The sequence below is a fragment of the Geospiza fortis genome, unplaced genomic scaffold, assembly GCF_000277835.1.
Source record: "Geospiza fortis unplaced genomic scaffold, GeoFor_1.0 scaffold78, whole genome shotgun sequence".
Taxonomy (NCBI): Eukaryota; Metazoa; Chordata; class Aves; order Passeriformes; family Thraupidae; genus Geospiza; species Geospiza fortis.
This window is the reverse complement of record NW_005054339.1, coordinates 2,055,452-2,080,374: the sequence shown is the minus strand read 5'-3', so window position 1 is coordinate 2,080,374 and position 24,923 is coordinate 2,055,452. Positions and strand designations below refer to the sequence as shown.

Sequence of the window (24,923 nt, the reverse complement as noted above, 5' to 3'; positions counted from 1 at the left end):
CTCATTGGGTTCTCATCTCCATGGTAAGGCAGGACATGGCGGCTGGGTCTGGCACCTCACTTCTCACTCGATCCAGGGGGACAGGAGAAAAAAGCCACTGGGGAACGAAGCGGAAACCCCTCCCTCGGTGCTGGGGCACTCTGAGACCCGGGCCTCTGGCCTCACAGCTGAGCTACATGAAGGGAAATCATGGCATTGCTGCCCGGAAGGGCGTGAGGGGGGAGATGTGGGGGAGAACTGTGAGGAGAATTGTGAGGGGAGAGCTGTGAGCGGGAACTGTGAGGGGAAGCCGTGAGGGGAGAGCCGTGAGGGGAAACCGTGAGGGGAGAGCTGTGAGCGGGAACTGTGAGGGGAAGCCGTGAGGGGAGAGCCGTGAGGGGAAACCGTGAGGGGAGAGCTGTGAGCGGGAACTGGGAGGGGAAACCGTGAGGGGAGAGCCGCGAGGGTAAACAGTGAGGGGAGAGCCACCACCCTGTACCATGCCGCCGCCCTGAGGGCCCTGGCCAAGGTGCTGCTGTAGGCAACACAGATCTGGGTGAAGTCTCCAGGTTTCTGTGCTGCCCCTTTGATCAGCTCCTTCTCAGCTCCCTCCTGGTGAAGGCATGGTGTGAAGAAATTACACTGATACTGCGTCATCAGGGTGTTTTTTCCCTGCATTTGACAGACAAAATCATCGCGTGTATTGCCAAAGTGCCCATGGAATTAATCTGAGTCCCAAGTGAAATGAGTCACCACAGTGTGCCAAGCTGAGTCCAACAACCTTTTTATTAAACAAGTATAGCAAACATTATCCAATATATAGAAAGAAAGCATGTAATAAAAATGAACATGGAAGTTTTACTCTTTGACATGAATATATTTCCTACTTAAGGACTTACAGTGGAAATTAGCTACTTGAGTCTACAGTGCAAGGAACAGAAAATTTGAAAAATGCTACAACAATCATTTTGGTGAGTCATGTCCAGCTCCACTGTCAGCCAAAGACGCTCTTGGCTGGCTCATCCTTCGGTTTCTCAAAGACTGTTTCACCCCCTGTCCGAGCCCCGCTGAATACAGAAGGTGCTGCAGAGCCCATTTGTTCTTAGAAAAGAAAACCAGGAGAGACAATCAGTGAAATACTACCCAAATTCAGGGAGTCAAATTAGTGCTGCTGAAATACATATATACATTTGATAAATACTTCACTTGTCCATCAGATGAGGAACCCTTTCACTTGAAAAGGGCAATTAAGTCAATTTTTTACTCTGCTTAATTGCTTCCAGTCAAGGAGACTTACCACACTGCCTCATCACTTGGTAGGTTTTAGATTTAATTTCCTGGTTTTTCGTAAGGTTTCCTCTGGCTCCTTTGAGGTCTTCTTCCTTCACTGGAGGACGCTTCTTTTTCACAGGGGCTGGCTAAGAAACAGACCCACACATCAGTATGTTGTGTTCAAAGCACAGGGAACAAAGCTCCCTCCACCCAAAGACTACAACATACACAGTTGCTAATACAATATTTCACCTATTTCAGTTCTGAAATTACATACTCAGCTACTTCAGATCTTCCCATAATCACAATTTCACTGCCCTTCCCAAAATCTGCTACATTCTTACTGCTCTGAAATTGTCTTTTTATTGTACAGCCTTCGAAAGAGCAATGGACTGCTTAATTAAAAAAAAAATCTCAGATTTTCTCTGTCCAGCCCTACCTGCTTATTCTGCAAGTACTGATTGGTAATTCAAGAACCTGTCCAATATCTGGAAAGGAAAAATCACTTTATTACTAAATTGGGCTTGTGTCTACTTACTACTTCTTTGGGAAACTGGTCAGAGAGATTCCAAATCTGGACCTGTCCTAAGTTTGAATAAACACTTGACCTATAGTTAATAATCTTAAATTTAAGGAACAAAAGGATCTGAGCACTCAACAGGGCTCTCTACTGAACACATCTAAAGCCCTGGACTTGGGCCCCAAAGAAGAAGGAAACCTAATACGGAAACAGATGCATCATCAGGTGGTGCACTGCTAAAGCCAAGTACTAATCTGTTCACAGTTTATTCCACTACAAGGAAATAGGGATAACATTGCTTCATCAGCCTACCCCTATCTTTAAATTAGCACTGCACAGTCAGACACAACCTCACTCTGCAGCAGCCAACACCGTAAGCATTCCTCCATCAGTTTACTATTTCATGGATGGATTTTCAGTGTCCCACCAGGCAGCCCTCATGGCAAGATTCAGGGGCACAGGGATATGATTGAGAGGAACAGAAGACCCCTACACTCCAACTCTAATAGATTTGCACACTGAAAGATCAACAAGAAACTTCTCTGACCATCACTACATACACAGGGCTTCTGATATTTGGGTTCTGGCAGTGGTGGAGCTCACTGAGGCACTTCCAGGCACTGCCTGTGAGGCTAAAAGCAGTTGTGGAGAGAAACAAATCCCTCAAGGCCTACAGATGGCTGGAGCAGCGAGTCCCAGGGAGCTTGCAGAAACAGCGCCTGCATGGCTGGCTCCTGGATGGGTGGGCTGGCTCCACTGGAGCCTTCAGCACGATTTCTGCCTGCTGCAAATTCCTGGGAACGCTCAGAATAGCTCACTGTCAATGCCACTTGCATGTGTTGTGGGAAACAAAACATTTACGAGATCTCTGGGGAAAACACTCATGAGTAGCCAAAGCAAGCGAGGGGAAAGGGTGTCAGCGAACCCTTCAAATTCACAACACCTTGTGCATGGTTGTTCAGCTGGTGAACCAAACATCCCCACAGCCAGGAGTCACCTGTCCTTCTGGAATGACACCTGGCACATGATGGGAACAGTCCCTCGTGCCCATGGCACGCTCCACAGGCAGCCAACCCAGGAAGGGGAAAAGCCCCCTGCTTCAAGAGCAATGTGAAATCTGCAAGGATCCTTCACCCATTATTGGTAACAGACAGTAACTGTGAGGCTTCTACCCACTGGGACAAGGGAATTCCTGGGGACAGGGTGAGGAAAGGTGGCTCTTGGCATGCACAAAGATACAGCCAGGCTGAGCAGAGCTCTTGAATGTCACCCAGTTATTTTAAAATAAACCATCTCATGCTTTGATCGCAGAGGATTTTCCAGCAGGACAGTTGCTGCGGATTAGTCGGCCCCAGCTGAGGAGCAAAGCTGGTGCACAGAGAGGTTATGGTGAGCCCTGGCCAGCAGCTGCCACTGTCACAGCCCCACCACTGCTAACTGCTGCCAGAATTTCTGAGCAGGGGTTGCCAGGAGCCATTCCTGGCACGGGAGTGCAGCCTGTGCTTTATCTCCTGTCACAAGACAGAAACTGCTACTTTACAAGACATACAACTGGGTTTTAAGTACAATTTTCTTTGGAGTAAAGAAAATCAGCTGAACTGAGTAACTCTCTGTGGCTGAAGAACTGTGCTGTCCTACTCTGTGCTCCTACTCTCCATCACACCACTCCTGTAAAACTCTCTTGCTTGAGGAGAGCTCTGCCAGGCACACGCAGCAAATGTAACATCTACCTGAAACCTCACCATTTCTGAGCTCATTTCAAGAGCACTTTGAAACACTGATTATTGAGGCACGCATTAAAGACAAACCATTAGTTATAAAATGAATATAAAAGTATTCATTTTATACATAATTTCAGTCTCAAATATCTTATCCTAACAGTTAGAATTTTCAGCCACACTCTTTTCTCCTGCATGTTAATGCACTAAGCTTTACATAGTGACATTTCAGCACAGCCACCTCTTTGCAAAACAGAATTTCAGAATCACTGTCTGAGAAAGTGTGTTAGAAGGGCAGAGATTCCTTCATCTGTGAAACATCCCAACGCAGAGCAGGGGAAATGATTTTTCCCTTTCTACACAAACAAAAATATTTAAGGTAAACCAGAACATTTTAAAGCTAAATTAATTAACCATGTAGAGAGCAGCAGCTTTCCTTCCTAAGTATGTACTTGTTAAAATATTTTAATCACACAAGTCACAGAGCAGTAAAGCTGAATTCACCGGTTAACGAGAGGAACTCACTAATAAGCTTTTCTGAGCACAGCATCCAAACCAGTGGCAGGTTTGCCAGGCGCTGCTCCGAGGGCTGGGAGCGCACAGATGTCCCCGTACCTGTGACATAACTGCGGTGCTCCCTCGCTGAAATCCCTCCAGGTCGTTCCCGACTTTGATTAAATCCAGTCCGTGAGCTCTGCGAGCGCCTGTTGTTTTCCTGGACTTATATAGAGCATCCGAGTGAAGTCAGGGGCTGGCTCATGTTCCCGAAGCAGCGGCGGGATGATTCAGGTCGGGGCAGGCTGTTGTTGTCCGAGGTTTATTCCTGGCGATGACTCGGGCGAGCAGCATTCACCGGGCTGGGCTGACGGGGGCAGCTGCGGCAGCGGGGAAGCCGGGTCCCGGCAAAAACGCTTCCCGGGGAGTCCGCTGGGGCTCTATTTATAGCTTTAAAAGGCAAAATGTTGTTATGGACACAAAATTGACTCTGAATCCTCTTGGGGGAGAGAGGGAAAAAAAAAGCGTGGGCATTGCTTTCCCAGCAAAACAAAATATGTGTTCTCTAAAGATGATACAAACCTGAAGTCCAAAGCATAACTGTGCCCTGAATCACTTTAGCACAGGAATCTTTAACAGGAGAGTGTTTTATGTCTTTTGGAAAGCTAATAAAGTAGGGTATGGTTTTACCCTTACAGCTCTATCTCTGATCATGCTCCAGTGCTGGCTCTTACACAACTGAGAGAGTAAAATCACTTTCTACTTCCAGCACCATCAGCAAGTTTAACCATTTCACCCTCATCTGTACAGGAACAGCTTACTCAGACACGGATAAACTCAGTGTTCCCCACTGTACTTGCTGACAGCAGTAAAACCTTTCTCAGAACTTTTAATATTTGTTCTCTAAACAGTTTTTTAATTAAGTAAAGCCCTGTCATCTCTGAGCATGAATTCTATTTTTCAATACTGGGAGAGGTTTGAGTGGGAGATTGTTTCCCTTTTGGTTTTTTATATGAAATCTTTACATCATGCAAAAAAAATATCAGCTTCTGTGACTGCACTCAACATCTACAAAGAACCAAGATTCCAGCCAGGTGGGTAAATGTGAGAAGGGCAGGCATGGCAGACCTCCAAACACCTTCCACTAGAGATCAACTGTTGTAGTGGTAGAAATTTGCCCTAGCCTTTCCTCAGGCTCTGCCAGTGCTTTTAGGGTACAGAGAAGCACAAGAGGTAACAGAAATTTGTTTTTCACTATGAAAACATGACATCAAACCACAGCTCCAGCACTGTACGAGCAGGACTGTGGGATCTGTTGGCTATGAACTACTCCCCAGGCCTCCCAATGCCCAAACTGCCTTTAAGCTGAACTCTTTCCAGGCCTGAGATCTCCTTTATTTGGGGGAATTATTTGTAGGCTAAAACGCAGCTTGGATGTTAGGTCCTTAGCTATTCCTTAGCTTGATTTTCTATTTTAAACCCATGCCTTAGTAACCAGAAGAAGCATTTCTGCAGAGCAGCAGTGCCCTTAGTAGGCCAACAAAACAGAAGAATAAAACATTGACCTTAGAAAAAACAGATTTTTTTCTATTGCACAAAGCAACAGTTCTCTACTAAGATGTTCCTCTACAGTCCCACAAGCATCACTATTCTATCTATTATGACAGCAAAATAACATTCTGCATGTTTAAAGCAAATATTTAGAATTCAAGACACTGAACTATTATTTTCCCTTCAGCTTTCAAAATTGCTTCACTTAATTGGTACTGCATATTCCTCACTCAAAAGCAACAGAGTTGTGCTTTCATAGCAATTTAATCTATACAAACAAAATCAAACCACTCATAGCTCGCTTGCCATTGGGGCAGGTGAATTGCTTAGAGAGGCAGGCAGCACATCCTGGGGCTTCTAGAACATCCCCAAAGCCTGGACAGTTCTGGTCTCTAAAATTCTATTTCCTAAACCAGCACTCAACAAGGGGCACAAGCATTGTCTTGCACAGATTATGGGCTATTTTTCCTCAAAGAAAAAGAAAGAACCCAGTCTAAATCTACAATTACTTAATTTTTAGAGTAGAAATCCTGTTCACCTGGTTGAGGTCCTTGATATCTGCTACATGGGACATGAATGGCAATGGAACAAGATGGCTCATTTATCCAACAGTGGCTATTAAAAATACAAGTTGTAATCTTCCACTGTAATAGGAATTGTGGAAAACTCCTTTGCTGGAGGAATGGTTCCAACTAAAATATGGCAACGACCGTAGAGAATTAAGTGAATGTACACACAGCTGCCACTGTGGTCTCCAAATGTCAGGGAAGATTTGACTTCTCCAGCAAAGTGCCAACAACCTCTCAGGGGACTGACACTTTAGGTAGAGTGAAGATTATACTCTGAATTCCCTGAATGGGTGCAGTGGGTGCGGGGCTGCTTGGATGTGGTAGGTGGAAAGTATGAAAATAATAGGGAAATGTCACAGAGGAATTACAGAGGCAGAATTGAGTCCATCCTGTTCAGTTCCTAAAAAAAACCTTCCTCAGGAAATGGATCTGAGAGGACCCTGCAAGGATTTTTAAACTTGTAAACAAAATTTGCAACTTAAGAACAATGGCTCTTCCCAATCAAATGGGACTTGCCATTAAGGTAAATAAATATACTGAAATTAAAATCAACATAACAGGGTGCACAATTAGAGCTGAAGTAAAACTCAAGTAGCAGAACCTGCTTCCCACAAGATCACACCACAGACACTGAAATACAGGCACTTTGAAACAGAACAAGTATAAAACAAGTGTACAAATCTGTAATAAGTCAGACTTTATTGTAAACCATTATAATGTAATTACATCAGATACCCTTAAAAGTTTAAGGTAACACCACTGATTAAACAATATGGTCCAAACAGAGGGCAGCAGAATACAGCTGTTGGTTTTGCTCACATTGGCTATAGTCTGAATTTACTTACAAACAAACCCCACATTCAGTTTGAGACGGATACCCACACAAGACAAAAACACCTACAAAAGAGTCCCTTTTTTAAAGATACTGCAGTTTTACTTTGTAAAACCATAGTAGTCATTTTCAGTAATTGAACTGGAAACTTCACCTAAAAAAGTTTGCACGCCTATGCTGTAGATGTACTCTGACTTGGTGTGGCTGAATTTATTAGCTTTCACTACTGGTTTCTCCTGTAAAAAGCACAGCAAAGTTGCAAACACGGGTTAGTCAAGCACAGTGGCAGAGATTCCTTGTGATGCTCAGCTCTGAGCAGAGCGGGAGAGCCCAGGCCCCCCTCCCCAGGCTCGGCAGGGATCAGAGCAGACACCTGCCCGAGGGGATCACTTTGCATTGCTCTAATTTGCAACTCATTTTCTGAGTTTTCCCTGAAGAAAAGCTATAGTACATTTTAGTTAGTAACATTAACAGACAGCATTCACCTACTTAAAGTAAGACAAGGGGACCTGAACATATTGAAGCCAGAACTTGGAAACCACATACTAGACAACATCAGTGTTTTAAGTTTATGCAAATGTGTCACAGGTCAGATACTAGGAACAGTTAATGTATTTAGGTTGACCACTCACGGTAAATTCCATCTCCACCAATATTTGTGTCTCTTCTCTAAGTTATAATCCCTTCCCTTTACTTTGGCATTCACTACATAGCTTATTTTCATTAAACAGAATCCTATTTCCTAAGCACAGCCTGAATTAAACCTTTGCTACAGATTGTCCTGGAGTACATTTGCCAGGCAGAAATCTGAGTGACAGCTGGAGGATAATGCAAACATGGTGTTGCAATCTCACACTGGATCAACTCTTTATGAAAAGTCCATTTCAGACTGTACTGCCAATACATTTTAACAAGTGGTAAGACACAGTGAAGCACTAAGCACACACTCCCTGCTCTCACATGCAAGCCTGTCAGACAAAAGGACTCGTCCTACTTATAATTACTGCAAGAATTCCAATTTTTACCTTACAGAGAGGAAAACAACTAGTTCTACATTTTCCATCTCTTTCACAATGGTAAAAAAGAATGTATAGAAAAAACAGCCAGATTTTGTTACTTACCTAAAATTCTGAATAGAATTATTGTCTTAGTAGAGAATTTAATTTTTTCCCCTCTGAAGGTTGCTCCTTCTGTTACTACTGTGGTATTAAAAATACTTCTGTGCCTTTGGATCATAGTGCTTTACTACATCTTGCTAGGCATATCTAGATCTCACAAGAAGAGACATTTAAGCACTTAAGACATGAAAAATTAGGCATTCAGAACCTTTTCTATAACCACCTTCAAGAAACTGCTCCATAGCACTTCATACTGTTTTGTACTTGGTCAATAAGCTCGAGGTCTGCTCAAAAGAAATATTTTTACATGATTAAGGCCATAATTTTATACTGACAGTTCACAGACTAAACATGAGACTAGAATAATTTTGATAATTGAAGTTAACTGGAGGAGGGAAAAGGAAGATAAGATGCAAGCTGGCACAGTTAAATTTGTGTGCACTGCTCAGTTATTGCAGCTGGCGAGGACAGCCATGCTCTGCACTGGGACGTAGCACATGTTCAATAGCTTTAGTTCACTATCTGAAACAGAACAAATCCTATGCTAAAAAAATAAATGCTGGCAATTGTGACCAGAGCCAGTCCTAGCTCTTATATCCCTTTGGAAAAGTGAGCTGTGGGAGGCTATTCTGTTGATGAATTCCTTGAAGTACTGTGCTTTTGGAGATCTGCACCCGCCCACTGGTCAATAGCCAAGAGAAGATGCAAGTCATACAATCAATAAAAAACCCCACACCCCCCAAACCAGAGGCAACACTGATTAGGGACATTTCCCCATCCCCACCCCCCATGTCAAAGGAACTCAGGTAAGCTTGCACTGTCATTAGTCTCTAGATTTAGTCTAAAGGAAACACTAGTACTGTAACTTATTGCAGTTCTTACGTTTCAGTGCACAGTAACAAAGGTCAATGGCTCAACTAAAACCTCGGGTTTGGTAAATGTCCCTTTGAGCTGGCTGGACACCCTGAGGTGTCAGAGCATCGTGTCCCCTTGGCAGCTACCAGGAAAAGGGATGCTGGAATAGTGAAAGTAAGCATGGGAGCGCACAGTTCCGTATTTACTAAGGCCCAGTTAAGTGGTCTGGTTAATAAATCACATTAAGACCTAGTAAACCTATAAAAAAATGTAAAAAATCTTAAAAAGTTCTGAGCAGTTTTCAAATGAAACTGGTTTAAGGCTTGGAATTTTTCTGGTGTCCAGATACTGCAACAGATTTGCATTCAAGGTCTGTTGTCACCTCTTTGACACATCGCCTTGTCCTGCACAAGGTTTAGCTAAGCAAGGAAAGCTGTCCGAAACAATCATTTAGAAAATATGCAAAGCAAAAGGATATCACTGAAAACATGTCTGCTAGGTTTCAGATTACCATGTGCTCTCAATTATCAGAAGAGACACTGAAAATCCCAGAAATGCTGTGGTAACAACTGCACTGTAGCCCTTGGGGCTGTTCTTTTACTATTGAAGGATAACGAGACTTTATGTAAATTAAATAGGAGAAATTTTGTTGTTGTTGCTGTTAAGCACATTAAGTAGAAGATTGCTTTTCCAACAAAAACAAGGGACAGAATTATATTTCCAATATTGTATCACAACTGCTATAATCAGATCACAGTCCCATACTGCAGGCCCTATAACAGGAAAAGTATCAGAAATGTTCCATCTCTTTTGGCTCATTTGAGAGGTATGCACAAGAGACTTGCAGAATAAGAAATAATTAGAGTATCCATAGATACTCATTTCACAAATAACTTATCACAATGGATTTTTGTTATACACTAAAGTGCACCTTTGTCAAATATGCAAACACCACCTCCTACTGAAAAAGGTATTTTTAAATTATGTGGTCAAGAGCACACATAGGACTGCATTTTTAGTGATATTTGGTGACTTCAGCAGTGACAGAGAGCTTTTCCCTTTGCAATCCCTTTGTCTTAAATCAGGAGACAAGGATAAATAAGATTTTCACTACAAATCTATTGACCTGTTCTGCACAAAAAAGGGAATGGTACCCATTTCTCTGATAAAGAGAATCTTTAAATACAACTGTATGAAAATATAACTTAAATATAAAATAGTCAGATAGATTTGAGAAGACTTGGAAAAAAATCTTTGTTCCACCTATTAGTTCCATAGGTACCCGGTAGCAAGTAAACATTTGTACTTAAAAAAATAATGTTAAGTTACAGCTTGTAACCATAAACTATTCTGCTCTAGGAATTATGCTGCAAAAGCCAGTTTTAGTAATAAAACACACTCCTTTAACTTAGTCAACTCTGATGCCTTTTTGAGAACTCCATGCACTGTCCCATCAGCAACTGAAAGTGAAAGATTCTGTATCTGTTCTCTCTGATCTTCTCTGACACCTCCCACACGAATCCTTAGTGACTCGTCCATTTCCTGCACATGATGAGGAGACATTCTTGCATAACTGGTCAGTGTGTTCGTAGTGCAACTGAACTGGAAGTCTTCCAACTGCTTTGCCTTCTGTTGGTAGACCTTGCTTCTAAGTCAGTTTGTATGAAAAGGGAGATGCAATTGCAACATTAAACCCCACTGACAGAAGTTTTTGCCATGAAACCTGCAAGTCCATAGGCCAAGGAATGTGTCATACAGGCAGACCAAAGCGATGCTTCTTCTTCTTGATGGGCTTTAAGTTGGTCAGTCTGCGCAGGTCCTCCTCAGCATCCGACTCCTCCATCTCATCATCTGCTGAAATAAGGATCTAAAAACAAATTACAGCTTCTGAGCACATGGAGCAGTCACATTCCTTCTTCTTACTTTTACAATTTACTTTTTTATGCTTGCAAAGCACCTTATTATTTGCTCAGGAAAAAGCTTAGAACACAATTAGGATTTACTGCCACATCATTGCAGATACTATCAGAAACCTCCAGTAAGTTTTGCAGAAGGATGGATGCATATTAATCTCACTACAGCCACTGACTCTGAACCCAAAGAGTGATGCCAGAACAGTGGGGGCAGCTTGAGAGAATATTTGAGGTCCTGATCCACACTGGTAACAAGGCAGTCACATTACCTGGTAAACCCCATATAAATAGCATTGTTTATCTCACAGAAAAGTTACATCAACTTACTAAAGCTAAACCGACTCAACTTAAAATAAACCACCTATCTTTCAGCGGAACTAAAAACTGCTCACTTAACGTAATTTAGAATAATGTTATGCTAAGGCAGCTATGTAAATAATTCTCGAAAATCAGGTCAGTTGCCTCCACCAGCTCCCTCTCACTTTAAGCTATTAACCTCTCTTTGAATTAGAATAGTCTGCTAGTTTTGTATTCCCTGTAAGGTTTTTTTTAGAAGCACTTGCAGCACAGCTCACCTGTGGTATTTAGATATATTATTGTGTCTTCCTGCCCATCTGCAAGGAAATTACCTGCCAGAGTGGTACAACCATGACTTTTTCCTTAACTGGTTCTCAACTGCCAATGCCAGGAGCTACTGCTAGAGGTACACGCTCAGCAAATCAAACCTAAGTTGACAGTGCTACAAATGAAATCAGTATCAGGAGGGATGAACTGGACTGATATTGCATTAACTGCAAACATACTTCTGACTCTGACTCCTCATGTGATGCTGCTCTCCTGTATCGGACTTTACTTCCATTTCTTGAATCTTGTCCTGCTTCCTTTTCTTCAAGTTTAGCTTTTGTCTTCCCTTTCTTCATAAGGAAATTATCTACTACCCAGAACATTAACGCCTGTTAAAAGAAGGGGAAAGCAACAGTTCAGCTTTCTTCAGAGTACAAGAAAGGTCCAAATATTGACCAAATGAACTTTACAATAATTCTGAATTTGCCAAAAGCTAAATCTTGTGTAGGCACAGTGTCACATATCTTATTACACCTTTCAGGAATGCTCTAGAACCCAGCTACTTTATCCCTTTGTGGAAGAGAAGAAAATCAGAAAAGTAGTGACTATTCACAGTGATTGCACATTAACTTCATGTAGCAATGCTTTACTAGCAGTTATTACATGCAAGGACACCTTCTGTCTCTGGCTCTAATCCCTAAATCCCTGATTGCTGCAAGAGTGTACTTTGGGAAGAATGACTGCACACTTGCCCTTTTCCTCTGCTCCACCACAGGGCAGCTGCTATTAGCTATGGTCAGACACAGGATACTTCACAGGATGTCTGTCCTTACACCAACTGCTTCCTGAAGCAAATTTCACTGTAATTTTATAATCTCTGTGTCAGACAATCTACTGAAGTCATCAGGCCAAAGGGGTCTATGAGACATTTCTGCCCCTCTCCTGAAACTGGTTCTTTTGCTCCATATGGATTTCAGCTTTGTAAAATCTACATAACCAGACAATTTACCCATTCTTTAGCAGCGCTTAAATTAACTTAAGCACCAAGGTACAGAGTGTTTTAAGGACTAATGTTAATTAATAAACACATGGCAGAAGGATATCCAAGGAAACATCTCATGAAGTGAGTGGTACTAACGTTAACAAAGAAGGGAACTATCAGCATGACGATTGCCAGCTCCAGCTGGGGGTTCTCTATGGGGTTCAATAAAGCCACCTGTGGAAAGAAAAGGACTGAGTTCAGCTCACAGCAGTATGTGCACACAACTGGCTTAGGCAGGGCAATATTCATGTACAAGCTAATGTGACAGGAATAATGCAGGTGAACCAAAAAAGGACAGCTTTGAGAAAAGTAAAGTATTTAGGACAGCTCATAAATTACCACAGATAAGTAAGTGGGGCTGACAAGAAACTTATCTCTGTCATTTTTGTTTACAGAAGTCTGAGGAGCTGCCTTAGAATCATCTCGAACATTTTAGAGCCACTCCCAAGGAACATGTAGAACCATCTTTAGGAAATTTAAACAGAGCAGAGTGTTTACAAAATACACAGTAAGGAGAGCAGAGTTCCTGAAGAAGTCAGGGCACACAATAGAGCTAACTGGTTTTAATGGGCAATATCAGCATCACTGAATATCTGGTTGCACAGAGTCCATCAAAATAAAGGTTAATCCAGTCAGCACCACTGGATTCACCAATCCACCACAAACTTCTGAAAGTCTACAGTTAAAACCTATCAACAAGGTCAGGCAAAGAAAATTCTTCAAAATACTACAAGAATACAAAATAGCTGTGGGTAAGAATTAGTTAAGAAAAGAAAGAAACACTTAGTAGTTTCAAGGGTACTTTAGACATGGAGATAGAATTAAATTTTGGATATTTCAGTTTACAAAAACCCCTCCAAATACAATATGATATTTCTGGCAATGGATAAAGGTCTCATTAGCAGTATCCCAATTAAACTAAAGAACATAATACTACTACAGAGTTAATTGGCAATGAGTGTAGACAATCATGATGCTTGAGCCAAACCAATAAACACAGCTGGAAGTCTTTACAGCTTCCACCTAAAATTCACTTGTCTCTAAAATGCTGTAAAAACACCAACCTCCTTCCACTGAGGTATAAGCAGCACTATGATGATGATGGTTTTCTCAAATGTCATAATCATTATGTACAGAGCACATTGGCCCATCCAAGCACTGCACTGCAGGGGGTCACCTGCAAGAAAGAAGAAAGGTTCAATATATGCATAAGTTTGATTTACTCCATAGTAAACATCTTAAAAAAGCAGTACTAGAAGAGACAGCAGGGCAGCTAAATCCTCCAGAAGTGCCTTCTCCAATTCCTTCAGTGCTGTTCCTTCCCCTGCCTCAGCCTCACCCCAACTTTCAAAAAGTATCAGAAACTGAATCTAACAGGACTTTGTCCCATCCAGCAGTACCTGTGATATGCTCATACTGTTTCATATAATCTGATGAAAGCAAGACAGATAAACTTTCATTGTGTTTCTCCTCATGTTGTTAATTTTTGATCCTCTATCATGACATATTAAGTGTCTTAAAGGGGAAAATTTGAGGGAATGGCTGGGGAAAACACATTTCCCTTCAGTCTAAATAGAACTTAGATTTCCACCATTGTCTCTAGGCTACCTTAAAGATATTCTTCATCTCTACAAAGTGAGTTACCATAAGTAACCAACTGAAGGTGCAAGAGCTGCTATAAAAACTTAAGCTGAATAAAAAATTAGGATCATATTCTAGTTCCAATGTGAAAGGGTTTGAAATTCTGCTGCACCAAAGTGCAACAGGTGCCCTCAAGAGAGTGAGAACCTGAGTGCATGAAGTTATCTGCCAGGACAGAAAGAAGACCACAAATATTTGAACAGGAAAACTTAAGCACAAGATTAGACTCTTTGAAAGAAGGCAGAGAAAGAAAAAGAAGACAAAAAAGAGGAAAAAAGAGGATTGGTAAGCCTTACAAGCTTTGCAGGTGAGTTTGAAGCTGCACTTCAATCAAAAGCCAGCTCTGGAGAGGGGTGACAGATTTTTAGTCTTTGCAGCAGCCTCTGCAATCTTGTCAAAGGCAGCTCCAAACCCTTAGCCTGGGGATGAATAATGTGCAATGGAAAATCAGATGCCTTTATGTGTTTGTAATGCATAATGGACAGTTGCTGCTTCCTTTTCTGGAACACTCCTGAAAGGCTTTCAGTATTAATACTTGGTAATACTCTGAGACTGAGGCTTTGCTGCTGAAATGCTACACAGAGAAACTGATAAATCAGACTGGAGTCCAAAACAACAAATACTTCCTAAGCAAGATTTACTGGATGAGTTTCTGATCAACACCCAACAGTCTGAGAGGAAAGCAATTAAAATGCTCAAGTTTTACAATTACATATTGCAGTTGCAGCTTCTCTTGTAAAAACCCAAAGAGTTAGAATTTTAAAGGGAAAACATCAGTAAGTCAGAGTCAAGCAACTGTGATTCTTCTGAAGATACAAGGCCTGAATTAGGTTTGAGAATTACATTTTAGCAATTAATTTCTATACTCCCCATTTTTATTAGCATTCTCTAGTTTTTCTCACTAATTAGAAAATATTTTAAAAATAATCTAGCTTTAGCTATAGCTCTACTATTGAAATGAACAGTTGATTCTAATCTCTTTCTCCTCTTTATTTCATTCCTAAAAGCAAAGGCAGTGAAAACAATTTTGCATCTCTCAGGAGATTTTGTACATGCAAAAACTGTGAAACTCTATATAAAAAGTGCGGTGTGCTCTCAGCAATGAATGTTTTGTTCCACAATATTTTTGTGGGGAGTGGTGCTGGTTTCTTTGGGGTTTTATTTTGGTACACGACTGAAATTAGAAGTTCTGTATATTAAATTCTACTTGAGGATTTTTGTGTGCCCTACTGCACTTACAAAATTATCTCAGCTATAATTACAAGTTGGGGACAACAGGGATGCTCCCTACTTTGAATTGAGCAAGTCTTTTGACAGTGTCCCAGCAGTATCCTTGAAGAAAGGTGTGAAGATACAGACTGGGTGGGTGAAGATACAATTCTGATATGAAGGAAAAAAAGCTTTCACAGTGAGAGTGGTTAAATCTACTGAAGTAGGTTGTTTAGATAGAGGGGTTCTTAAATCCTAAACCATGGAGAAATTAAAAACTGACTGGACCACATCCTGAACAACCCACTTCAGCTTTGAAGTTAATCCTGCTTTGAGCAAGAGGCTGGATTATATGGAGTTCCTTTCTAAACAATTTTTTGTATGGTTTTATAAGCCATGAAATTCAAGTTAATAACATCACCACATCCAGAAGGTGCTCCAAAGAGCTCCTTCAGACATTTGTACATTCAGAGGTTCTGTACACAAACCCAAATTAGAACTTTAATGTTAATGTTGAAGCCATAAAGCTCTAATTTAATTTCTAAAGTCTCTTACAGTCATCTCTTGAATTCTGATTTTATACTTGTCATGTACAAAATAGTCCAGCAAATTACTGGAAATGTTGCTAGTGCACGAAAAGCAAATAAAAAACAAAACTGAAAAATTTTGAATCCCCTGCAGTGACAACTGTAGCAGCATTTTTGGAAAATGCTGGGCAATGCCAAATTAGTCTACACTTGCGTCTGCCACTGCCATCAGGTGTTTGTAGAAGTATGTTTAGAAACAGTTCTTGAACCTAATACCTGTTATTCCTCTACCCTGTAACTTCCTCCTGTTCTTCAGATGCTGAAAATTTTTAAGAAAATGCTAACTCACAGAACTACTCCAAAATAAATTTTAAGTTGTTTTGAAGGCAGTGCTAGCTACCCCACATGGCTGTAAGTAAGCTGCTCTGCAAGGGGCAAACGAAGAGCTGGAGGAAAAAGATGCATCAAATACAATTTCTGAGCTCTGCCATGGCAAAGCTCAAGCAAAAGCCAAGGAAAGAGGTCACAGCACAATTCAGTTGCCAGTGGAGTTTATAATCACCAGGAGAGATTTATCACCTGTCTTCTACTTGCAGCAGCTAAAGTAGCTCAAGACAAGAAGGGAAGGAGAATGCAGGGAACATTCTTTTCAGTACAGATCATGACTGCTTTTCTCCTCTTTACACACTCAAATATATTAACAGATTCTGCACTTCTATTAAAATCCAGCTGCTGAAGTAATGAATCTGAAAATATAAAACCATAGATATGAAGAGAGATCCAATAAAATTAAAAATTCTGATGTAAAAAAGCCCTTGAGGGAGTGTCTTGGCCCTTTGTTCATAAATCAGACTGCAGTGCTGTTTTGCTGTACAAACAGCCACCATTTATAAATGCTGATATTTTGGTATCCATTCCTTCCTTGAGGCATTTATGCTTAAAAACTATCCTCCATATAAAGAAGAGGCTTTTAAAACCAGCAGGACACTGCTATTTTTGTGACAGCTTCAAGTAATGAATCACCAGGGATCAAGTAATAGAGCTAAGAAGGGAAATGAGCTCACAGTGAGAACTAACTTGAGACAAATGATTATTTAGGCTCTAGAAACACAAACATCACTCAGTCACAAGAAGAGACTTGCCTGGGGGTGGAAGGAGGGCTCCTGTTTGTTTTCCCACATTTGCAAACAAACTGAAATCACACTGATCTCCAAGCTGAGCACTCGACTCTCCTACTCCAGATAAAATGCTCCAAGACTCTGATACTTTTCGGTGACCCAGGGGGTGGAGAAGAGAGGAGATGTGTGGAGAAGAGAAGGCTCCAGGATAACCTTATTGCAGCATTTCAGTACCTGAGGGGGCTCCAGGAGAGCTGGAGAGGGACTGTGGAAAAGGCTATGGAGCAAGAGAACAAGGGGGAATGGCTGCCTAATGCCAGAGGGCAGGAATGGATAGGATATTGGGAAGGAATTGTTTCCTGGGAGGGTGGGCAGGCCCTGGCACAGGGTGCCCAGAGCAGCTGGGCCTGCCCCTGGATCCCTGGCAGTGCCCAAAGCCAGGTTGGATGTGGCTTGGAACCATCTGGGATAGTGGAAGGTGCCCCTGTCCATGGCAGGGGGTGGAACAAGATGGGCTTTGAGATCTCTTCCAAACCAAACCACTCTGTGATTCTATGCTACACATTCCATATTTAACTTCAAAATCCCAAGTTGTAAACACACTTGCAATTCCACAGAACTGCATTTTAGTCCCCTCTTTTACCCTGCTTTATTTAAAAAAATCTTATGAAAAATAACAAGTGTTCTTTGGGTCAAACTGAAAAATGTTAAATAAACTGGTGATAGGAGGGTTTTTGCTTCAGGAACACCAGAGACACTTAAAAGAAGATGACAGCAAATGATCCAATGCAACTTGTCTTTTTGGATGAGATGAGACTTCTTACAGAGGGCCTAAGCTTACTGCACCTACTTAGTTTTAGCCAAAACAAATAACTTTGCATCTGCTCTCTAATTCTCTTTATACCAGAAGCCTCTCCCACATGATTAATGGAAATGCAGATTTGCAATATGCTTTAAAACAGTCCTGATAAATAGCTTGATTAAAAACCTAACACGCTAAGGGCAGGACAGCACATTAATAAAGATGCAGAAAAGAAAGTTAGTGACTAATAAAATGATCTGATATTAGAGAGAACCACTAACAAAAGAGGGTTTATGTAATTTCATACATCACTTATACACACACAGAGGAGAATACTCAATAAACAGGTTCAGGTGTTTCAGATCTCCTAATTCAAAGTGACAATACTGGAGCAGCCACAGACCATCTCCAAAGCACTACAGAAGTTCATCTGTTGATTTTAGGAGCTTAATTACTGCAGTCAGAAATGCCTCATAACTATAATAGACCTGGGTTCATTCTGAAAGTCAGTGAGAAATAGAGAAATTTCAGGGGAGTGAATATACTCCCCACATCTCCCCACCCACAGACTGCTTACCGTTGAAAGAACATTAAAATGGCAAAGGACAACAGATTACACACAGAAAAATTGAAAATGTTATTAGGGAGAAATAAAATCTAATATCTGACATGATTACAAACACCTACCTGTAACTGTAATAGATACACTTTTTTTTCTCTAAGAGGAAACTCAAGTTTTATATGGGCTGAAAGCTGCTCAAACATCTTTAAATGGCTTCAAGCCAAACCAACAATCAGAAAATGGGGCTCTGGGCAAGAGGTCTCACCTCCTTCCTTGCCCCTTTGCCTTCCCTGGGCATTGGTGCTTACCTAATCCCTTAGAGACACGAGCCTGGGACTAATCTGGAGGAACTATTTATTTCTCTTACATCAAGTGAAGTTTTGATGGTTTAGCTCTCTTGGTCAATTCCCTGAAGAGTCAGATATGCACCAGCCCAAGGAAAAGAGTGGAAATACTGGACTGTGGCATGTGGGATAAAAGCAGGCAAGCAGTGTTGTGGCAGTGCTGATTTAAACAGCTTAAGTGGCCACAAACTGTACCCTAAAAGATACACAGTAAATCTCTATAAATCTAACATGCCCTGATGGCATAGGCAGTTATTTCTAAGTTGCTTGTTACCATATCTAGACCTCTGACATTAAAGCAAATAGCAATTAATGTTATTTGATTGCAAACTTCTCAAGCTTTTAGAGTGCTCCAATTTCACAAGGCCTTTACTTATTCTTAGTTCTGTCAGCTACTTAGGATCATTAAAACCAAAGAAATCTACACAACCAAAATCCTACCAGTAATAATTATAAAACTGCTGTGAAAGCTCCTAATTTGTTAGGCAAACATTTTTAACTTTCTTAAACTTCTTCCCCCCCAAACCACTGGGGTTGTTGTTTTTCTCTCTGATGAAGAGCCACAGCTCTCTTATAAGGCAACATCTCCTCCCATTCCTGTCTCAAGGAGCTGCAAATGTGATTTCTAGCATGTATACAAAAATTTCATTTGCAGCAATCTGAGAATAAAAGACTGAACAAAATTAAATGCTGATGTTAAGAATGTGTGATACTCAACTTCAGCTGCAAATCCACAACTTCTGCACATGAGTGGACTTCTGAGTAACGGAAGATAAACTCTGCAGTTTCACCTGGAAGGGATTTCACAGTCTGTCCCTCACATGTTTTTCACCAGTGATACAGGCCCTATATGCACAAGCTCCAGTGGTCATTACTTGAGGAGCAGCACAGACCATCTTGCCATTCCCTTCTCTGAAGGGATGTGGCTGCTTAAAGAGGGCTGGCAGAACTCTTGGTCTGTATCTTCAGACAGTGGTATGTGGTTCAGTGAAAGCTTTACTAGGAAATGACCTTCCAGAAATCATTTTTTGTAAGTGTTTCAGAGTCAATTTATCATGCTGGTATTTTTTCCATGAGATAAGCCAATATCATAGTTTGTTGAATCACTCCTTAAAAAAAACAAAATTTAAGCAGTCATTCCAAATTCAGTGAATGTTCAGAGACTTGTTGAGCTTTCTATGACACAAAGTGAATACTGAAATATAGAACTTAAAAGAACCCTCGTGACAAGTGAAACACTAAAATGACTGTACAACAATTTTAGGACGAGTTAAACACTTGCTGAAATACTCTGGGACTCTACCCTGAGAATCACTTCAGTGCCAGAGCAGAATATTTACCATATTCCCCAAAGCGAAGGGACTCCCACTGCTGCCACTCCACGATGCTGCTGACAGCACGGATCCCGATGTAGATCAGCAGCATTCCTAAGGTGGCATCCAGCAAGAAGTTGATAAGGTACCTGAAAGGAAAAACAGACAAAAACCCAAGGAGTCAGGGTCGATTTTCTACAGGTTTGGGGTATTTAAATACCATGATTGATAAAAGATCTGTAAGTATATTGAGAAGCCTGAGTACTGAGAACAATCATTTACCCACTTCTGTACTTGCACTGAGCGCCTACAATTTAAATAATTTTAGAAGTCTCAATATTTTTTTCCTGTCCTTAAAGACCCCCAGACTTCCTAAAAATAGTTATTTTCGAATAACTGTTCACCAAATCTGAGTTTTAATTAACGTTGCATTAGTCAAACATTAAAATCGAGGCTGAGTGTCTGCAGAGGAACGTCGGCAATCCCGATTCTGCACGAGTCCTGCTGAGGCCACAAGAGGCTGCTGTAAGCCCGCAGCAGGAAGGCAGCAGCAGGGAAATCAGAGGTGCCAGCACCTATTCCACAGCCAGAGAGGGCTCCCGGCCCCAGGGATGCCCGAGATTTCCCAGAACACCGAGATTCTCCAGCATGCCGGGCTTACCCTGGGATGCATCCTTAACCTGCCCTCAGGACTGCTGTGCTGCTGCCAGGCAAGTCTGCACGAAATTCAAACTTAGGGATATTTTTCCTAACATAGATTTTGGTTAATGCTGCGTGATATTTTTTCTGCTATCAAGAACCTGCATCCTTGTCTGAGAAATTATCCAGTTCCACCCTGTAATTTAGTTATCCTGAGAGCACTGAATAATCTCACTCTCTTACCTGTTTTGTGACATGTTACACTTAGATTAAAAGTGGGATTTGAAAATAAAAATATGTAGATGCAGGAGAGAATGCACATGTCTTTATTTCGCCTAAAAAATGCTTTGTGTTATTTTTAATAAACAAAGTTATTTTTAATTTAAAATACTGTAATACACTAGCTTTATACACTGACAATTTCTGGCATGCTTTTGTTACTTCACTTAAATATATACTTTTGAGTTATAAAAACTGAATGAAAGTAATTTGCACCTGCCAGTTTTTAAACCTTTCAGGAAATTCTTAAAGCTATAAGCAAGGAAAATCCTACGATGATGCCTGGTATTGTTGAAACTGTCATAACTCAAATTTTATAGTTAATGTGCTAAAATAAATGCAGTGTGCCTAACAGAATGCTTTGTGGTGGGGAGAAAAGCAGTGTTCTTGCACATTTCTACCATGTAGGAGCACAGAAGGAACCAAGGAGGAATAAGGAATAAAAACTGGCTTGCGCAGCAACACAAGCATGTTCCTTGAGCTGTGTCTCTCCTTTGTTTACCCAAGAACAACAAGTGAGCAGATGCCATCGAAAGGAACTGGAGTGGTTCTAAAAGGCAAATTACTGGGCTTTTAAAAGTAATTTCACAGCCTTCACTACCAGCAATGTGGAAGCTAGTTTGAGCATGAGCCTTATCAAGAACAAACCCAAACAATTACCATTTGCTTCAGGAGCTCCTGTAAAGAGCCTGTCGGGGTCTTAGTCATAAAATCTCCAGGTTTAATACACTACAGAGAAATGCTTATCTATTTCGTCACACTGCTCCAAGCGTGACATTGCAGAATTAATTTCTGTACTAACTGCCTGGCTACCAAGCAAGATTTCCCATTTTTAACAAAATGAAAATAATACTGCAGCAGCCAATGTAGGTTTTAGAAGCAAATACAAACACAAATGATTTTTGCTAAATAACTCTGAAAGCAACTTCACTTTGTATTACACTTGCTTTACTACAGTGAACACAACTGGATATTCATTTCCTTTGGTCCCAGCACCTTCAGTAAACAAACCTGAACTGCAATGTGCATCCCAAGTCCCCATTCATTCACTGGAGAGGGACAAGTAGCAAGGCTTTGCCCTTTAGGTTTAAAATAGCTACACACAGTCCAGACTCCTGCCAGCCATGAAGAGAAGAATGCTGATCCTTGATTAACTAAGTCTAAACCACAGGTTTTTTGAAGTGACTAATTTTTACCATGAAAACTGTGATCTCAGTTTTATCTTGCCTTACTATTCACATACACCAACTCAGACCCAGAACTTCCACAAAGGCCAGTTATTCCAAAATTAAACACTCACAGTGAACAGGGGTCTTCTTCTGTCAGGTCTGATAAATAGACATTTGCAAAGTGGATGAACAACATCCCTATGGCTTGCTTGGAAGTATCTAAAAACCTATGCAAAGTAAAAACAGTTTTTAAGACACACAAAACTGTTTACAATACAGTACAGACATTGCAAATTTATGTTCATTAAAACTCCATCTCTATTATTAATTTTTTTTTCCAAATGAGAACACCAGAATAACATAAAAAGTATCATAGTATTTAGTTCTTATTTAACAATGTTTCCTTTTAAATTTTGCCCTTATTTTTTCTAACAATAACCCAAATCATATTAACTCGAAACCCACCACTGTAAGCACAAAGTCTACAGATATCCTCTTGGTATCATATGCATGATCCAAGAGCTAATCCTGACTAACTCTGGCTAAGTCTTTAATAACCTCCTGGAAACAATGAGTATCCCAGCTCTGATAGGTAATTTGGACCTTTTATGTTTATGCATTTTTAGCAAGCTTCTGGCACAGACAAAAATAAAATCCTCATCATGTGCTTGTAGGCGAACAACTTAAAAGTGACTAATGAGTCCTTTATCTACAGCATTTCATTTAAAAGCCAGCATATTTTTCACCTGGAAGCATGAAGTGGTTTCACTGAATTTTATCTACAGTGCAGAGCTTAGAACACACTGCAAAAGAATTCCAACCTTGACAATATTATCTCCAAAGCAGATGATAAAGTCAGAGAAAAAAGAGTTTGTTACTCAAGGGGAAAATATAAACCCCCACTTAGACAGTGATTCAGTAATGACTCCAGCCCTTAGCATTCTTTTTTCATCATCCTTTGCACAAAACCAACGCTTTCAGTGGATGTTTCATTAAATGTAGAACATAAGAATCATAATAAGTATTCTGCGGGCAAGAGTGTGTTTGTATTATTCAGAAAAACAACCATTTTGCCTGTTGTTTGCATGTCTAAAAAGATCTAAACACCCCAACAGATCCAAATGACATTTTATGCCTGAATTCATCTACCCTCCCTGATAACAGTCTTGAACTTCAATCTCTTCATTCACTGCATGACACAGAGAGCTGAGTGTTGGAGATGAGGCAGGAAGCCAGTGAGTTACATATCTAATCAGTACACTCTGCTATAAATAGCAATACTTGAGTCCCAGAACAAGATCCTTTGCTTAAAAATTAAGGGCTATCAGTGCACTTGTCAGAATTTCAGTCTGAGGTAAACTGTAGTACACAAAGATTTTGTACTTCTTTTTTCAATAAAATAAAGGTCAGTGTTAGTTTTGAGAGGCAGCTTTGCATGAGTGGAATTTAAACCACTGAAGTCTCGAACAAGTGGAATGGCAGCCTAACACTTACACACCAGTCTCAAAATTGGTACAGCTTATGTTGGCATTGCTTCAATCCAGAAACTTTTAAAAGTGTAGTAAACAGAAACACACTTTTTATACCTCATATTTTTTATGGTTGATGTATTTTTTATCATCCTGTTTTCTATTTTACACATAGCAGGATACCAAGAAAACATGGAATTTTATTTGAGCCCAGCTGAGATCTTCCTCTAAGCTTATGCAAGTTTGTAGATGTTATGCATCTTAAAGCTACTCTAATTTTCTGTCTTTAGGAAGAAGCACAAATTGAAGCTTTATGCCTAAGTGCACATCTCTACAGATTCCTGGAAGCGTACCCAGGAAACAGGTAGCCTGACTCAAGTATTTTGGTAACTTTTTTGGTTCCTCACTGACAGTTACCAACATCCTGTCATCACTTTTCTTCATTTTAATCATCTTGCACTAACATCATCCCTTCAATTTCTACAACATGCAAGAAGAAAACAAGTTAAGAATGAAGCATGCAGAAACTTACCATATCCTCCAGGGACGTCTTTCATGCTTTGGTTCTCTGAAGCGTTTTACTAGGGAGAAAAAAAAATATAATTGAAGACAATCAGCAGCTTCCAAAGCAACAAAAATATAGAAAAGTGAAAGCAAATAGACTTGCAGAAATGTTACAGCCTTCGATGAAATGGATCTTTCACTACTGCACTTCACCATATCAAACTCCAAGGATCCATTTTCAAAGAAACTCCCTTCTGTCACCTCTCTGTTCCTAGAGCTCCATTCTCTCACTGCCAATATCCCTCACATGAAACAATAATCCACATATGACCACCATTCCATTGGCCCGAGCTTTTATGACTGCCCATCCAGAAAATTTAATTTCCAACAATAAAGCAGGTATTAGAAAGAGCTGTTTCTTTCTCTCGCTGGAGACCCAAACCCAAATTGTAAAGTATTCTTAGAACTTGGGGCAGTCCATAATATCGGAATGAAGTCAAGTGTAGGACAAATACATTCTCTGACAACGTGTCTCTATTTTGTTGGCAAACTGAATTACAGAAGGAAAGAAGCACAGATTTTTTTTTAGTCTGATAATCCCTTCACAGAAAGGCAGACAATTTTAACATACTGGAAACAAACAAAAGAAATCAGTATTAAATAATGACAACTATACACAAAGGCAAGAGAGTAGGCAAGTTTGTCTGTTGCAGTTTCATTGCAGTTTATTATACAAACTGCTTGGGCATCTGACAGAAAGCTCCTCTCATAGCCTGCCCAGCTATCTCCATGTACTTCCACCCCATCCCTGGTCCATCTGGAAGGACTCCTGAAGGACAAGTGTGGGAAAACAGAGGGACAAGGGCATAAAAGCAGTTGCTGATGTGCAAACAGTGGCTGGTCCATATATTCACTCTGT

The 24,923-nt window shown here is 40.7% G+C and overlaps 2 protein-coding genes across 3 annotated transcripts; both read right to left on the bottom strand.

Moving 5' to 3' along the window:
• Window positions 1-747: 747 nt before the first annotated feature.
• MUSTN1 (musculoskeletal, embryonic nuclear protein 1) lies at window positions 748-4,485 on the bottom strand. 2 transcript variants are annotated; one of them, XM_031058182.1, is made up of 3 exons: window positions 4,015-4,485; window positions 1,277-1,397; window positions 748-1,080 (listed from the first exon to the last, which is right to left on the bottom strand). In XM_031058182.1, the coding sequence occupies exons 1-3, from the start codon at window positions 4,111-4,113 to the stop codon at window positions 974-976; spliced, it is 327 nt and encodes a 108-aa protein (XP_030914042.1). In that variant the 5' UTR covers window positions 4,114-4,485; the 3' UTR covers window positions 748-973. The 2 variants fall into 2 exon arrangements, with proteins under 2 accessions (XP_030914042.1, XP_014163111.1); XM_014307636.2 differs by having other exon boundaries at window positions 4,105-4,480.
• Window positions 4,486-6,784: 2,299 nt separating this feature from the next.
• On the bottom strand, window positions 6,785-24,220 carry LOC102045404 (store-operated calcium entry regulator STIMATE). Its single transcript, XM_031058234.1, has 7 exons — window positions 24,033-24,220; window positions 22,163-22,258; window positions 19,972-20,093; window positions 13,493-13,605; window positions 12,525-12,602; window positions 11,626-11,775; window positions 6,785-10,776 (listed from the first exon to the last, which is right to left on the bottom strand). Exons 1-7 carry the CDS (start codon window positions 24,218-24,220, stop codon window positions 10,660-10,662), a joined length of 864 nt encoding a protein of 287 aa, XP_030914094.1. The 3' UTR covers window positions 6,785-10,659.
• Between the last annotated feature and the right edge of the window lie 703 nt (window positions 24,221-24,923).